At 35.1% G+C, this 17,346-nt stretch overlaps 1 protein-coding gene and 1 pseudogene across 14 annotated transcripts in view; one reads left to right on the top strand and one right to left on the bottom strand.

Moving 5' to 3' along the window:
- EPB41 (erythrocyte membrane protein band 4.1) overlaps nt 1-17,346 on the bottom strand; it is a 156,811-nt gene that overhangs the window by 56,045 nt on the left and 83,420 nt on the right. For all 14 annotated transcript variants that reach the window (XM_090268953.1, XM_090268957.1, XM_090268958.1 and 11 more), the window contains exons 6-8: nt 12,724-12,799; nt 10,534-10,752; nt 1,105-1,192 (exon numbers count right to left, since the gene is read on the bottom strand). In XM_090268953.1, coding sequence (XP_090125079.1) covers nt 1,105-1,192; nt 10,534-10,752; nt 12,724-12,799 — 383 coding nt within the window. The remainder of the gene's footprint in view (nt 1-1,104; nt 1,193-10,533; nt 10,753-12,723; nt 12,800-17,346) is intronic.
- LOC150014493 (protein S100-A10 pseudogene) lies at nt 6,487-6,807 on the top strand (annotated as a pseudogene).

Genomic DNA, 17,346 nt, shown 5'->3' with positions numbered 1-17,346 from the left:
GTTAGACAATTTGTCAAACTGAGCTCAACAGTATTTCCCTGTAGTTTCCATTTTACTGGCTCTAGTTTTATATTTTGGAACCATAGTAAAATCTCTATTTCACACACCAATCCTTTAAATGCATGAAGACAGACATTATGCCCTCCCAGTTTTCTCTTCTACAGGCTAAGTATCCCTAGTCCTTTGCTTGTTTCTTATTGGACATAGTTTTGAGTCCTCTCTGCATGCATTCTAGTTAAGTTCCTTTAAATGAACCTCTGATCATCTCTTGCCTCAAAAACTCCTCAACAGCCCAGCTATTTCAGTAACTGGAGATGACAGAAGTCAAGTAACTTCCTTTACGTATTCATTCTGTTAGGTTGTATGAAGCAGAACTAGGATTAAAGCTCACATTTCCAATTTCAAACCCAATGGTTCTCAAATGAGCCACTGTTGTTCATGCCATGTGCACCAGAATCACCGAACAGCTTGGTTAAGCAGATTGCTGGGCTCTACCCACAAAGCTGCTGATTCAGTAATTCTAGGGTGGAGCCTGAAGTGTGCATTTCTGACAAGTTCCTAGAGATGCTAAATGCTGGTTCAGAGACCACACTTTGAGAACTGTTACCTTAGGCCAATAGTTCTCAGATGCAAGCATAATTGAGAATCATTTGGGATGTTCTCTAAATCTGGAAATTTAGCCTCTTCTCCAAAATAATTCAGTAAATCTGGGAGGAGTTTGGGAAACTGTGTATTTAATAAATGTTCCAAGTGATTCTGACATAAGTGATATTGGCTGTGAAACATGCATTGATGCCATTCTATATTTTCAAACACATCTGTGTTTTAAGAAAACATAATTTCTTTTCTCTAGATGCTATATCTTTTGATCTATGTAGCGGCTTGGATATGAAGTTTGAATTCTGATGATGGAACTACAAAGGGGTAATTCCTTTTATATACTTGATACTCTCGATTGATTCAATTTGTGGACTTAAAATTCTAACAAGAATTCCTATCTCTTTAGAACGTTTTATAATAATATCCCAGATAAAGGTTGGTGAGAATTATTATATGACACAGGTATGACACATGCACATTAATAAAGGCCAAAGTTATCATTACCTTTGCTTTATGAAGGTCAACACCATACATAGACAACTTTTTGGCATTCTCAAGAAATTCCAGGTCAGCTTGAGCTGGAGTCATGGACCTTTAATAGGATACAAATTTAAAACTCTTTCAGTGTGACAGTGTCAACATTTACAATAACATTTGTATAATAATTGTATTTTACATAAACACACACACACCAATATGTACCAATATGCTTATAGACATAGTTGAGTTATGGAAGTAGAATATTATGGAAAATGACTCTTGAAATATGTCTTAAAACTAGAGATCTTAGAAAAACAAAAAGTCCACCAAAAAGCTATCAGAAAAAGTTTTTAAAAAATATTCTACTAAACAATTTCCTTAAAACACCCTCACCTACCATCAGTTCTGCCCCTCCCTCTCCTCACCCTTTTTCTCCAATGCACATAAACTCCTCCCACTAATTTTTTCTTGCTAAGGGGTGACCAGATTAAATCCTCTAAGGGCACAGTATAATTTACAATATCCTCTTAACTGCCTTTTGCTCTCCATACCCCTAAACTGAATTATTATGGAAATTAAACAGGAGGGCAGCTGAAGTTACTTAACTGAAGACTCTTAATGGGGGCAAGCTTGATGAAAAGAAAATGTCTGGTAACAGATGGTGTTCCTACCCACTGATCTAAACAAAATAAATTGGTTAATAGAAGCATGTAGATAATGGGGCTGCTTTCTCTGTTATTAAGATTCTTCATTACTAGGCATGTAATGAATTTTATTTGTTTGCAAACAATCAGTCTCCTTGCCTAAACACTCACTGTGATGGTCTTTCCCTGTCCTTTTTAACTTTCCTCTCTTTCAAAAAGTGCTTATGAGCAGTTATGTTGAGCTTTGAAGAGAAAGATATCACTCCTAGTGCTTGCTGCACAATTCAGACCAATCAAATATAACTTCATAGTAACAATAATGCACCCACACCCCCAAAGAAAAACCATGGAAAATACCTGTTTCCCATAAGACTGCCTCAAGCTATGTATACAAAGCAGCAGCGGCCTATTCATTCAAACTTAGGAAAAAGTCTCTTCCTAGCCCATCTGTCCTTACCCTCATTAAAAGCAACAAAGGTTTCCTCGAAGCAACAATCCCGCAACCCCCCCAAAAAAATCATCTCAGGAGAGAGGCAGCAGATTTGTTAATGTCTCGGCCTCCATGAATAAACTTCTTTACACAAGCACTACACTATCACATCTGAATTCTGTTTATTAATGAATCTGAAATTGAACATACACACACACACACAAAAAAAAAAAGAAAGGAAAAATTAAGACATTTACAAGTCTGTATTTTTAAGTCATTAAAAACATATCAGAAAAGGTTTGTAGTTTTTCCCCCCACCACCCACCCCACCCACACACACATAAGTTAAATACTTTCATGGTTAAGGTTACTACAGTCATTTTATGGTTTCTGTTGTTACTATTATTGATGGCTTGAATTTTAGGATTTTGAAGCTGGAACGGAACTTGAAGATTAGAGTCCAACACTTCCATATTGTTAAGGAAGAAACAGGCCCTGAGGGATCCCATGGTCATGGGAAAGTTATGACTCCTCGTATAAAGCAGCAGGATTCAGTCAACACTCAAGTTTTATCACTTGAACTGGAATCCTGGCCCCTGCATTTAAAAGTGGTGACCTGGTGTCTCCTTTAATATCCTAACTATAAAGAATCATATTAATACCTACTTTTAGAGGCTAGGATAGGCAATGACTTTTGTCTCTGCTGAATGAATAAATGTGACTTGTAGGACAGAGTGAGGTAATGGTTGTGAAACTGCTTTATAAAATGTAAATGTTTATTATTACTATAACTTAGGTTTCCGATGACACAGTGATTTATCTTATGCAGCTCGTAAAAGAAATAATTTTGACCACACGAATTTGAAGACAAACTTTAAAACATTAAATGAAGCAATCATGACAAAATCTTCCCTAAATTCACTCCTCCAGCTCTAAGGGACATTAATGGGGTCAATCAATTTGAACACAGATTTAAATTTTCAAACTATGCGGTTAAATGCTTTTCTGAGTAAGCATGCTTTAAAATTGTGTTATGGGAAGGTAGGAAAAAGAGATCTTTAACTTTAAAACTATAACTTTCCTTATTAGTTTAAAATAATATAATTTAACAAATTTGAAACACACTAACTTAGAAGTTACCTGTAATACGAAAACTAATACAAAATAATGTTGAATGTAAACTATAATTGAAAAATAAAATCTTTAAAATGATTTATCTATAATACAAATAATTTTTTCCTGAACCATGAGAATAAATTGTCAACCTGATGACCCATCACTTCCAAATACCTTAGTGTGTAATTCCTACAAGCAAGGACATTCTCCAACATAACCTCAACTGTCAAAACCAGGAAATATCAATATATTACTGCCATCTAACCCTCAGGCCCCATTCAAATTTAGCCAGTTTCAAAAATGATCTGTATAGCAAAGGATCCAGTTTAGCATCACAAGTTTCATTTAGTTCATGTCTCTTTAGTTAGTCTTCTTTGGTCTGGAACAGTTCCTTAATCTTTGTTTCATAACCTTAACCTATGGAAGATTATAGGCCAGTTATTCTACAGAACGCCCCCTCAATTCGGGACTGTCTGATGTTTCTCCATGAGTTGATTCAGATTACACATCTTTGACAGGAACATTACGGAAGTGGCCCTGTGTTCTCATTACATTCTATCAGGTGGTACATAGTTTCAATCTGTCTCTTCATGGGTGATGTTCATTTTGATTACTGATATCTGCCAGGCTTCTCCTCTTTATGTCTTTGTAATTAATAAGCATTTTGTGGGAATGTATTTTGAAACCTCTATTTTTTTCTTCTTCTTTTTAATTACTGAGGTAACATTTGAAACCTTTTGAATATCCTATTCCTTATCAAATGTTCAATTCACTCATTTATTTATATCACTGTGAACTCATGGACTCTCATTTTATTCAATACAATATTATAAATTCTTTTCCTTATTTATTTTGTGCTTATATTGTCCCAAATTTCGTCAGTGGGAGCCTCTCCAACCTGGATTCTGTGTCCTTCTAACCATTTCCTATCATTTTTTGAGCACCTCCTTTTGGTACAAAGTAGTTAGAGCATGTGAGTGTCTGTGTGTGCATGTGTGTGTATCTGTCTGTCTATTTATCTATCTACCAGGAACCATGAGTTCACTTTGAAACCTCCAGTTTTAATGCAATATCACAAGGTTCATTTTAGTTTCTCATTCTCCAAAATTTGTATCTCCTTGACTGACAGTAAGAAACCTGGCTCCTGCTATCCTTAATGTATTGACCAGTTTGATCGCCCTCCTGTATATAACCAATCTCTCACTGCTGCCATTGACCCATTCCCCATGTGGATGCCCTCTTCACCCACTTGGACTCCGAATTCCCCATGTTGGGCTACTCCCCACACACAGTTGTCCTCCTTACCTCACTCAGGTTCTGACTCCTGGCGTTACGCGACCCCTTTCCATGGACATCTCCATCCTGCTCAGGTACCACCCACATGGGTGCCCTCCACACTATGCAGGCCTTACCCCCATGTGAATGCCTTTCTCACTCTGCTCTGCCTCTGATAACCACCACCACGTACCCACACATGACTAACCTCTTCATCCTATTTGAGCTCTGACTTTTCATTCTGGATTGTCCCCCAACTCCTATGAACACTCTTTCCATGCTACTTAGGGCCGAATATCTGCAGCCAGACTGCCCTTCTGCATGGATAGCTATCTTGCTCTACCCCACCGAATGGCTTTAGAACAAAAATGTTTAAGGAAGCCTTTTCTGATAATAAAAATCATATATATTCATTGTATAAAATTTGGAAAATATCATTAAGAGCACAGGAAAAAAATCTCCTATAATCCCATCACCCACAGACATCCCTGCATGTAAATATAACATATATTTTATAAATGCAATATCACATGTTAAACTTAAATTATTTTCAACTTAGCATTTTAAAGATTATGGCTTTTCGGAAGTTTTCCAAGTCTCCTGAGACTAGTAACAAATTAGCTGGGAAGAGATTAGACACTTCTAAAACCATTAAGACTCTGTGAATTATTAAATACCACCTAATAATTTACTACTTGAAAGTATTGCAGCTTACAAAAGTAACCAACCAGGGAGCTTTGGCACTGGTTAACTCCTGCTCTTCAAAAAGGAAAGTCATAACAAGTTTCCCTGTATTTATTTTGATCAAGTGGGGTCAGGATACAGAGCCATTCCGTGAGTTTCACTGCTGTGTGACAGCCTTTTAATGATGTTTGTTGCATCTCTTCATTAAGGACTGTGATTTCAAATAATTAAGGAGGACAACTGACAAGTTTACATACCTTCCCAGTACCCATAAAATGGAGGGCAATTAATTTTAAAGCTTGGTTTGCTAGTGTAAATGTAAAGTGTTATTATAGCTTCAAAGCCCCTGTCTAGGCAAAGGGCCACTACTAAGGGTACCATTTACCTTGGTGTCTTCTACTTATCTGAGGAACATGGCGCTACTTGTTTGTACTTTTCAATGCATGGTAAAATGCTTCTGCTTAAGCAGAAGTGTTTTTGGATTGGTTAAAATGCCTTGCTGTTGGACATAATTAACACTTCCATTGGGGCTGCTGTCTGTGAGGGTTGCCGATTGTTCTAAAAAGGAGCAACTAAATTTCAAAATGACAGACTATTAAATTTTCTATTCATGGAGATCCATTATTGCTCAATTTCTATCTGCATACTTAACAGAACATCAGCTGAACCATATCCATTTGTTCTCTAAGACAAATCCTTTTGAGATTTAAATTCTGCTAAGTTCCAAAGAGGGGTTCTCTAAACCCAGACTCACATTCATCACTTATAAAATAGGGACAAGAATTATTATTATCCTAGCAAACATCTGAACTCTTACTACACACTAATCATGAAGCTAAGCACTTTACATGAATTTTCTGATATAATAATCACAAAATTCACATCATCACTCTGATTTTTCAGATCAGAAGACTAAAACTTAGTTCACTTAAGTAACTTACTAAGAGCCATAAAGCTAATAAGGAATGGCATCTGAAGTCAAAGTAAGACTAAGACAGGTGGACTCCAGAGTCCATGCTTCTGTCTTAGTACCTAGCTCAGTGGATCTCAAAGCTTTTTACCTCAGGAATCCTTCAATCTCTTAATAATTATTGAGGATTCCAAAAAGCTTTCCTCTATGTGTATTATTTCTATAAATATTTACTATGTTAGAAATTAAAACAAAGAAAAATCTTAAATATTTATTAACCTTTAACTGGCCACACGTCCCAGCCAGCCTAGCGATCTTGCCGCGCCTCGGGCCAAGACCTCACCAAAATGCCATCTCAAATGGAACACGCCATGGAAACCATGATTTTCACATTTCACAAATTCATTGGGGATAAAGGCTATTTAACAAAGGAAGACCTGAGAGTTCTCATGGAAAAGGAGTTCCCTGGATTTTTGGAAAATCAGAAAGACCCTCTGGCTGTAGACAAAATAATGAAGGACCTGGACCAGTGCTGAGATGGCAGAGTGGGCTTCCAGAGCTTCTTTTCGCTAATTGCTGGGCTCACCATCGCATGCAATGACTATTTTGTAGTACACATGAAGCAGAAGGGAAAGAAGGAGGCAGAGGAGCAGGTACTTCCTCCCTGACAGAGTTCTCCCAATGGATCATTTAAGGAATATCTGCCCCACAGCTTCCCCCTGTATAAGGATTTCGTGAGCAGATTGGGACCCTTAGAAAATGTACAAATAAAATCCCACCCCCATTTGACAAGAGAAAGAAAAGCTAATTAAAGCCAGAGAAGCTTTTGATTTTTGTATTGCTTGTATCCTCATGCCCTCAATAAACAAATTTCTTTTTTAGTTCATAAAAAATAAATAAATAAATATTTATTAACCTTTAAATAATAAACCCGTATTTTAACATAACTTTTTGTGTAAAAAATAATAATATTTTCCCAAAACATAGTAAAAAATGGACATTGCTTTACATATTTACAAATTTTTTAAACGTCTGGCTTAGGTTGGATATTCCTATCTGCTCTGCATTCAATCTGTTGGAATATATTGATTTTGTTATAATATATTGATGTGATCTCACCCAGACACATAGTTGGAAAAAGATTAATAATTTAAAATAGTCATCTTTGATACTACACCAAAGCTCAACAATGGCAGTTTCTTAAAGGTTAGTTGCAATGTGAAATCTGAAAACATATCAATAAACTTTTATACTGAGTTACATTAAAATACATTGGTCTATCTTGCATTTTGAATGTTTTGAATGGGCCTTTTTTTACTCATGCATGACTTATATCATGTATTTTGTATTTGAAAAATATTGATTCACTGAGTAATGCAAGACTTCCAAATGTTGATACATTTCATTGTATAATATAAGGGAAAAAAATCACATTCATTAAAATCATCACAGCTTCATCAGAAAAGCCTTTAAGTATTCGGACCCTGTCAAGAGCATGGCGACAAATACAAGTTTTCCAAAATTCTAATTTTCACTTGAAAGCTTAAATTTTGTTATTAGCAGCAAATACTGTCAGTTGTTTACTACCTAAAAGTACTGACTCACTTCATTTTCAAGAAAGTATCTTCCAAGTAACCAAGTCTGAATAATCATAGTCACTTCTTCAAGTAAAAATGGTGTTCATTAAAAAAGTGGCTGATTCAGCTCACAACATGAAACAATTACGCAGGTGCTTTCCTCAAGACAACTACTGTACTTCAGCATGCAGCAGGACTGCTTTCTGTGTACGTCATACATAATCGCACAGGACGTTAAATAGAAATGTATTTTAAGATTTAATAAAATTAAAAATTAAATCTACTTTTTTACTGACTCATCAAGAAAATTTCTAATTTCTAATCTCATTTTTAACTGCAAGTTAAAAAGTAAAATAAAAATTATGTTGGTACATAATATAATGACAACTAGTTTGGTGTCACTGCTTTTCTGCACAGTGAAAAAGGCGAACAGCATCATAGTATCACTATGAAAATAATTTTGACCTCATGGACCCCTTATAAGAACCTTGAAGACTACCAGGCTGGCCTAACGAACTCAAAGGGTGGTTATAAAGATTAAAGGTGAGCCCTGGCTGGTGTGGCTCAGTGGATTGAGCACTGGCCTGTGAACAGAATGGTTGCCGGTCCAATTCCTGGTCGGAGCACATGCCTGGGTTGCAGGCTGGGTCCCAGTTGGGGGTGAGCGAGAGGCAACCACACATGGATGTTTCTCTCCCTATTGTTCTCCCTCCCTTGCTCTCTCACTAAAAATAAAATATTTTTTAAAAAAGATTAAATGTGATATTGCACATAAAGTGCTATAGTAGTTGGCACATAATAGGTACACAACAATTAGCAGCTTATGATGATTTTGTAACAATACTGCAAAGGAGAGTCAAGCATTAGATGAGAACCTGAGATTCTATTATGATCAAATAACCATTAAAAGAATCATCAGAGACAGAATTAGGTATTGATCATAATCGGACATCATCTGCTGTTTGGCTCCAGAGCAGTAGTAAATTGTTTTTTTCTTTTTTACTATTTTACTGATTGCCCAAAGATTAAATTACTACTAATAAGAATTATTTATTTATTTATTTATTTATTCATTCATTCATTCATTCACTTATTTATTTTTAGAGTGAGAGTAAGGGAGGGAGAAAGAGAGGGAGAAAAACATCAATGTGCTAGAACATTGACTGGTTGTCTCTCACATGCCCCCAGCCGAGGGCCTGGCTCGCAACCCAGGCACATGCCCTGACTAGGAATTGAACAGGCAATCTTTCGGTTTGCGGGATGACACCCAACCCACTAAGCCACACAATTCAGGGCATAAAAATAATTTCTAAATTATTAGAAAATAAAGAGAGCATTCCCCTACAATCCTGATATTCTAACAAATGAAATTATTTTAACTGATTGTTTATTTCTGCTACTTGCTTTTATATATATAGGTAGTAAATACATATTTTATATACATACATTTCTAGAATCATAATCATAATATAAATAAAAATATTTAAAATGTATTTAAGGACAATGCAACATCCTTAAGTTACAATCAACAAGTTGAAAATGGTATATATAGCGGTTCCTAGATATTAGTGCATAGTTCTCTTTGGAAACAGTATGACCCCATGAAAGTAGGGTGGTTCTTTTAAGAGTACTGCTATGTAGGTTGTAGACTTAAAATCCTCATGGATCTCATGACTGATATACCAGAACCTACAGGGGCAATAAGGCAGCCAGAATTGGGGCACCCTGTTTTAACGCTCCCTTACTTGAAGCATCTCAATCCATACAATCCTATTGGAACCACTCCAAAGAAAACAAGATTGCTCAACGGCCAGACAGAATACTTGTTACTACCACATAAAGCCTACTAAGACTGTTCTGGATTTCTCAGCAGTGTGACCCTCTGGGACATCGTAACATAACTCATACTAACATAACTCAAGGTACTAACTCAAGGCCAAGATCAGATATTCGCCTTAGTGTGCTAGGGCAGTTTACAAAATTTAGTTGTATCAAGTCACTCAAATAACAATGGGATGTATAGTGGAAGAAATACAAATTATTATGGCATTTTACTATTAGCTAACATTTATTGACTTTTTACTGTGTAAGATGTTGTATTAACTTTTTCCACACATTATCTTTTCTAATCCTACCAACCACCCTATTTCCTCTGAGGTAAATCATCTCTATCAGACATATAAAAAACCTGAAGCTCAAAGAGATTAAATGAATGGCCTGAAGTCCCAACGCCAGGATCAAGCAGAGCCAAGAATGTAACCCAGCTTACTAAGACTATAAACCCTTGCTCTTGATCAATGTGTTATGATACCTCCCAACATTACCAATAGTTTCATGGAAAAAAAAAAAAAAAAGCAGTAAATGTAATAAAGACTTTAAAATATACCTTCAGGAGTTTCATTGGCCCTCTGAAGTCTATCCATGTATATAGACCCCAAGTAAGAAACCCTGCACTAAGGATCTCAAGACACCTAATACAGCATAAGTTTAAGACTTGGAAAAATAAGGTAAGGCAATAATAATAATAGCTACCATTTACTGAGCACCTACTATGTGCCAGAGACACTGTGCTTAGTGCTTTGAATATATTACCTCATTTAGTTTTCTCCACCAATGCAACACCCATTACTCTGATGTGAAAATTGACGTTCAGAGGGCTTTAAACAACTTACCCAAAGAATTGGGAGGGAATTAAGCTTATGCTAACTCTTTCTATGGCACCAGTTCCCACTAAGGCAAATACTGAATCAATACCAGGTCAAAGGTTTAAACTTATTGCCAAAACAAACACAGAACAAACCTTGGAGACATATTTACCTGTATGATTTATGTAGTTCCATGACCTTCTCTTCAAGTTCCTTGGTCTGACTTGGGGCCAGTTTAAAATCACTAACATAATCCGCACCATGGAGTTCTGGGTCATAGTCACCCAGCTCAGACTGGATGGTATAAGAACCTAATAATGCTAAGGTTGCAAAGGAACAAGGCAGACGTCCTGTAACTATGTCCTGCCGAAGTTGAAGACATAGATAATATCTATAGCCAAAAGAGAAAAGATGTTACCAAGTCAGCAACAACAAAAAAATACAGGGAGAGAAAAAGGAAGAAAAGGGAAGAGAAGAAAGGAGAAAGAAAAAAAAAGTGATTAAGTAAATGTGAGATAATATTAATAATTGTTCAATCCAGGTAAGTGGGCATATGGTTGTTCCTTGTACTGTTATTTGTTCTTTTCTATGTGTATGAAATTTTCCATATAAAAGTTTTTGTTTTTCTTTAACTGTATGTTGGAGTCATGTTTGGGAAGTTTAGAAAGAAAAGAGGAAAAGTTGGGAAAAGTCTGAAGGATGTGAAGAAACTAATGTTTTGTTGAGTGCACTATGAATCATATATATATATATATATATTATCTTGTCTAATCTTCACAAAGAAAACTTGTCAGGGAGGATCAGTGCTAAATTAGATAAGGAGTCACCCTCAAAGAGCAAGCTTGCTCAATGCTGGCTAGTAATAAATATGAATATTTTTCAGTGTGTTTTTCCTCTAAGAGGGACTTAGATTGCATTCAGCCTTCACACGCTATCACCCTTTAAAACTAATTCCACCTATGTGCTAACTGTTGGGAATTCAAATTGGTGTTAAAACAGTTCAGTCCAACAAACCAACTAAATGTCCCTCCACATGTGTTAAGACACTCGTTTCTGTCAGTATAATGTTCACACCTCTGACTCTGTCCTCCTAGCACTCATTCTGAGTTGATCAGTTCAAACTGTTTTACCAAAGAGGAAAGCTGGTAGGAATGATTACATTGAAAATTCTATATTAATTAGAATCATATCCTTGCTTTGACCATAGTAAAATACTGAATAACATGTATTGGCAATAGTTTTTGCTATCTGTAATTAGTTGCTACTACATTTATGTTTAAAAAAGAACAATGGCAACCAACCACAAGAATCTTAATTAAGCTCCTCTAAAATATAGATAATTAATAAAGATTTTTAGAGATTTCTTTTGCTGTATACGTAATCAACCTCAATGAAGAAAAATGAGTAAGTAGCAACTCTGAGACGAATATTACATGTGAAAAAGTAATAGCCAAAACAATTTTTCAGGAAGAGATAGGGTATCTCAACTTTAAGAATGTACTAAGTGTAACTAGACAAAGAATAATTCTTAAAACATGATATAGACATTTTATAGACTTTTTAAGTCTTAGGCAATTCTCTTATTTGAGAAAGAGAAAAACTAAAGCCCAGAAATGAATGTTTGTCTGCAATCAGATAGTTGAACAGCAAAGAACAGAACTAGAAAGTGATTTCTCAAAGTTCAATTTAAAAAACATTTGCTAAGCACCTACTATGTATAGGCTCCAAGCAAGATGCTAATGTATATAAATATGTATAGTAGTACTCTTTATAATATACTGCTTTTCCATTTTCTTTTTTGTTAGTATTTTTATAGAATCCAATAAAGGCCATATTCTTAAATCAGTAAGCTGTTTTTAAAAGTACAAGATTTATTTCATAAATTAAGTGGGCTCAAAATTTACTGAGGAAGACTTAGTTCATAAGGATCATGTACCTAATTATACACTTTAAAGGAGAGACAGGAAGAACTAGTTAGGCTTTAGCTTTTTAATCCCCGTAAGAAAGAACATGGTAGAAGAGGAATATTAAAAAAAAAAAAAAAAATGAAGCTATTTTACTACTACATTTGTGTCTTGCTCTTTAAAGGATCAGTATGTTTTACAGGTGTCCTGTCCATGCCTTGGCATAATACCCAAGATAAACAAGGTTAATTCCCCTGCCAATTTTTTTCTCAGTCAAGTCACAGATACTTGAGGCTTTTGGGCTCATTTATTTGCAAGCCTGCCTTGCGGTAATCAGAAACTTTCTATGTTAGGTTTAATAGCTCATCATTTTTCTTCAATCCTAAGAAGAGAAATTCCCACAGCTTGTGATAATGAGAATTACTTATTATATAGTTAACTATTAATAAATGGTTTACCTTGTTATATCTTCTGTTAACTGTGCTGGGTCAGGTGGATAAAACTTTACATTAAATGTGAAATTCCAAGGGACACCTGTAAAAAGAAATGCAAAAGAATTTTATGCTTATGCCTAAGTTTCTGATTGTTAGAAATACCTAAAAATATTCAAATTTTCCTTTTTTTCCTAAAGTTTTAATATTTTCATGATTTGTGAATAAAATATTTTCATTTTTTAAAGTTGTTTAGATATCATTTAAGAGGTAGGGTTAGATCATCTCATTTTTTTTAAAACCCAACTTAATATAGCCTTGTTTACAAAAGTCTAAAACTATATAGGCAAAATAACATAAAGGAAACCATCTTATAGGTCAACATGTTTACAACAAGGTTTCAAGATGTAATCTATATGCCACTCTGGGTCCTCAGAAGCCATTTGAATGATCCATGAATGTTCTCTTTTGGTATTAGCATTATTTATTTGTGATATCTCTCAATACACGCATATCTCATTTCATTGAACTTTGCTTTATCACGCTTCACAGATATTGTGGGTTTTTTGTTTTGTATTGATTTGATTCTTTTTGTTTTCACAAATTAAAGGTTTGTGGTAACTCTGCATTGAGCAAGTCTATTGGCACCATTTTTCCAACAGGTTCAGATGGTTTGCCTTTTTAAGCCATAAAGTATTATTTAATTAAGGTATGTACATTGTTTTCTTGGACATAATGATGCTGCACACTTAGTAGATTACATTATAATGTAAACATAACTTTTATGTGCACGGGAAAACCAAAAGCTTTGTGTGACTCTCTTTATTGTGATATTTGCTTTATTACGATGGTCTGAAACCAAATGGGCAATATCTCCAAGATATGCCCAAGAAACATCAACATAAGAGAGAAACATCAATCAGTTGCTTCTCGTACATACCTCGATTAGGGACCAAACCCGCAACCCAGGCACGTGCCCTGACAGCGAATCAAACCAGTGACCCCTTGCTTTGCAGGATGCCGCCCAACCAACCGAGCCACAGTGGTCAGGGCTATTCTTGTTATTGTTGGTTTTGTTTGTTCGTTTGTTTTTAAATATTTTATTTATTTATTTTTAGAGAGTGGGAAAGGGAGGGAGAAAGAGAGAGAGAAATGTCAATGTGTAGTTGCCTCTCGCATGCCCCAACGAGGGACCTGGCCTGCAACCCAGGCATGTGCCCTGACTGGGAATCGAACCAGAAACCCTTTGGTTCGCAGGCCTGTGCTCAATCCACCGAGCCACAGCAGCCAGGGCTCAGGGCTGTTGTTTTACTTTCTGATATGATAAAATCCTATCAATCTAGCCATTGCTAATTCGTAACTTCCCATACAAACTTTTTTTTAAGGTGATTTTTATATTACTTATAAAAATGTTTGACTAGAGTAAATCAATATGGAAAACGAGATAGCCAAAAGAATGTTTAAGATATGTAAATTAAGCATTTAAGAATTTTAAACATAAATTTAATTATTTCATAATGTATATAAATAACAAATTTTTAATTGTACAGGAAGAATGACAGTAAAGAAATCAAATTAGCAATAGTTTACTGCTCTGACTGGTGCGGCTAAGTGGGTTGTACGGCATCCCACAAACAAAAGATTGCCAGTTCAATTCCCAGCAGGACACATACCTGGGTTGCTGGCCAGATCCCCCATTGGGGGCATGCACAACAGATAGAAGTTTCTCTGTTTCTCCCTCCCTTCACCTCTCTCTTAAAATAAATAAAATCTTTTTTTTTTTAATTAGCAATAGTTTATAAAGTGTGGGTTTTTTTCTTTGAGCTCCATGTTAAGTAACTGATATCAAAAGCTTAATAACAGGGCTGGTGGGGGAAATAAAGCACTTTTATCTATTGCCAATGTGAGTATAAACTGGTACAAAACTGTGGAGAATAATTTGACAATATCTATCAAAATGTAAAATGTATATATACCCTTTCACCCAAAAATTTCATTTTCATAAATCTATCTAAACATATACTTAAATATGGTCAAAGTGAAATATGTGTAGGAAATTGTTTATAATAGCAAATGTCTGGAAACAACCTGAATGTATTTAATTAGCAAAGGAAGATACAGTTCCAAGATACACCATTAAGTGAAAAAAATCAAGGCAAAGAACAGTACAGAGAGCAACTGTGAAAGCTGGGGTAGGAAAAAGTATATACTACAGGTATAATTATATATAAAAAGTCTTTTTCTGTAAGGATATACAATAAACTAGTTATAGTAGTTGAGAAAATAGAAGAGGAACTCCTGGGAAGGGAAGTGAGAAGGTAGGAAGAAATGGTTATGAGGGAGAGCTACTTTCACTACATACTAGTTTACAACATTTGAACTTTAGACTTCGTACATGTACTACTTAATAAATATATGCACACACACACACACACATGTAATATTTTTAAAGGATAATCTTTTTCTCCTCCCACTAAAACACAAATATCTAAGGATAAGAATTTTTTCAGTTTTATTTAATGTGTATCCTTAGTGCCTAAAATAGTACTTGGCATATCATGGATGTTCAAGAAATACTTGTTGAGTGAATGAATGAAATAAAGTAACTGAGCTCATGAACTGTTGTGAAGATTATATGAGAATGCTACAGCTCCAGAAAAAAATAAATTTTTTAAAAAAGGACTGCATAAAAGAAGAAGAATAGGTACTAATATATTAAAATTATTTATTGCCCTGGCCAGGTGGCTCAGTTGGCTGGATCATCAATCCCAAAAGGCTGTGGGGTTTGATTCCTGGTCAGGGCACATACCTAGGTTGTGAGCTCCACCCCTGGTTGGGGCATGTATGGGAGGCAACTGACCAATGTTTCTCTCTCACATCAATGTCTGTCTGTCTGTCTGTCTGTCTCTCTCTCTCAAATCAATAAACATCCTCAAGGGAGGACTTTAAAAATATTTATTTATTTATTAATCCAGATTCCCCAATCACCTCAAGTTACTAGATCTAATCAAACAAAAACACAAAATACAACAACCCTGTATTCTGGTTGTACTTTTCTTCTCTATTTAACCCAAAATAAGGAAATTAAACTGTATTAAAAATAGTATCTAAACAGAGATGTCCTCAAAATTAACTCTTATACTTTTGTTAAGAGTGTAGAGGAACTCAAACTTTCAGTTCTGGTTCTTTTCATACAAGAGATACAAGTTTGGGATACTTTTCAGAGAGGATATCCAGTTTCACTGCACATACGCTCAGGGTTAAATGCAATAAAGAGACTAAAAAAGTTAATCATTTGGAATTTTTAAAATGTTAAAGGTAAGCTTTAGTCAATGACCATGTCTAGAATATGATACATTTTGTTAGTAATACCTTATAGAGAATGTTTAGTGAAAAAAAAAATGATGGCTGGAAAAATCCTAAAAAGTTTTAACATTAAAATTTCTGCCTCTAAGTCAGCAACACTTGAATGACATTCCTGCCAAAAGTGCATAACTTTAAGTTTCATGTACCATGAGGAAACATTAGATGAACTCAAAGTGACCACTTAAAAAATAACTGGTCTGGGTTCTGCAAAGCCATTAATATTATGAAATAATTTGAAGACTCAGGAACTGTTCCAGGTTAAAGACACTAAAGAGATGTGATAACTAAATGCAAAGTATCACCTTGGACTTTCTTTTCTATAAAAGCATTATTGGAACACTTGACAAAAAAGATCTGTAGGTTACAGTATTGCTTCAATATTAATTTCCTGCTTTTAGTAATGGTTATGTAAGAAACCGATCCCTAGTTTTTAAGATATGTAAACTGAAGTATTTAGGGGAAGAAGAGTATCATGACTGCAACTTTTTTTAAAGTGAGGTGAAACTCCCACAATAAAAATTCAGTATACTTACTCATATATTTCAGTGGCATTGAGTATATTCACAATGTTGTACAACCATCACCTCTAGTTTCAAAACATTTTCATCACCCACAAAAAAGACTCTGTTTCCATTAAGCACTCACTCCCTTGGCTCTCCTAGCCTCTGGCAATCTCTAATCTGCTTTCTGTCTTTATGGATCTACTTATTCTGGACATTTCATAAAAAATGACATCATATAATATGGGGCCTTTTATGTCTGGCTTCTTTTATCTCTTACAATATTTCCAAGGTTCATCTATGCTGTAGCAGTTATCAGTATTTCATTCCTTTTTTAAGGCTGAATAATATTCCATTGTAGGGACATACCCCATTCTGTTTACCCCTTATTCATTGATAGACATTGGGTCGTTTTCCCCTTTTGACTATTGCAAATGGTGCTGCAATGATGCAACTTACTCTCTAACCAACTAAGCGACCCAGCCAGGGCCTATAAACTCTATTTTAACTTTACTTCTTACATTATCTTCTTGGATAATCATTTAATTCTAAGTAAAAATGAATATTAAAAGTATTTTCATTGAAAGGGGCTTATGTTTTTCTTGTCATGTCTCAAGTATGCTGAATATTTTTTGCTGACTTGCATTTTAAAACAAGATTTTATAGTCTGGGAGCAAATATGGAAGTTGCCAGTCCAAAGGAGTATTTTGTTTCTCTGCCTTAAGAAATATAAACTATAAATGGGGTCTAAAGGAAAACATTTCACCATAATAAAATTATTTCC

The sequence above is a fragment of the Furipterus horrens genome, unplaced genomic scaffold (genome assembly GCF_987537825.1).
Source record: "Furipterus horrens unplaced genomic scaffold, mFurHor1.1.pri manual_scaffold_3, whole genome shotgun sequence".
NCBI lineage: Eukaryota > Metazoa > Chordata > Mammalia > Chiroptera > Furipteridae > Furipterus > Furipterus horrens.
Note: the sequence above shows the minus strand (reverse complement) of the source record. Positions and strands in the feature narration are given on the sequence as shown.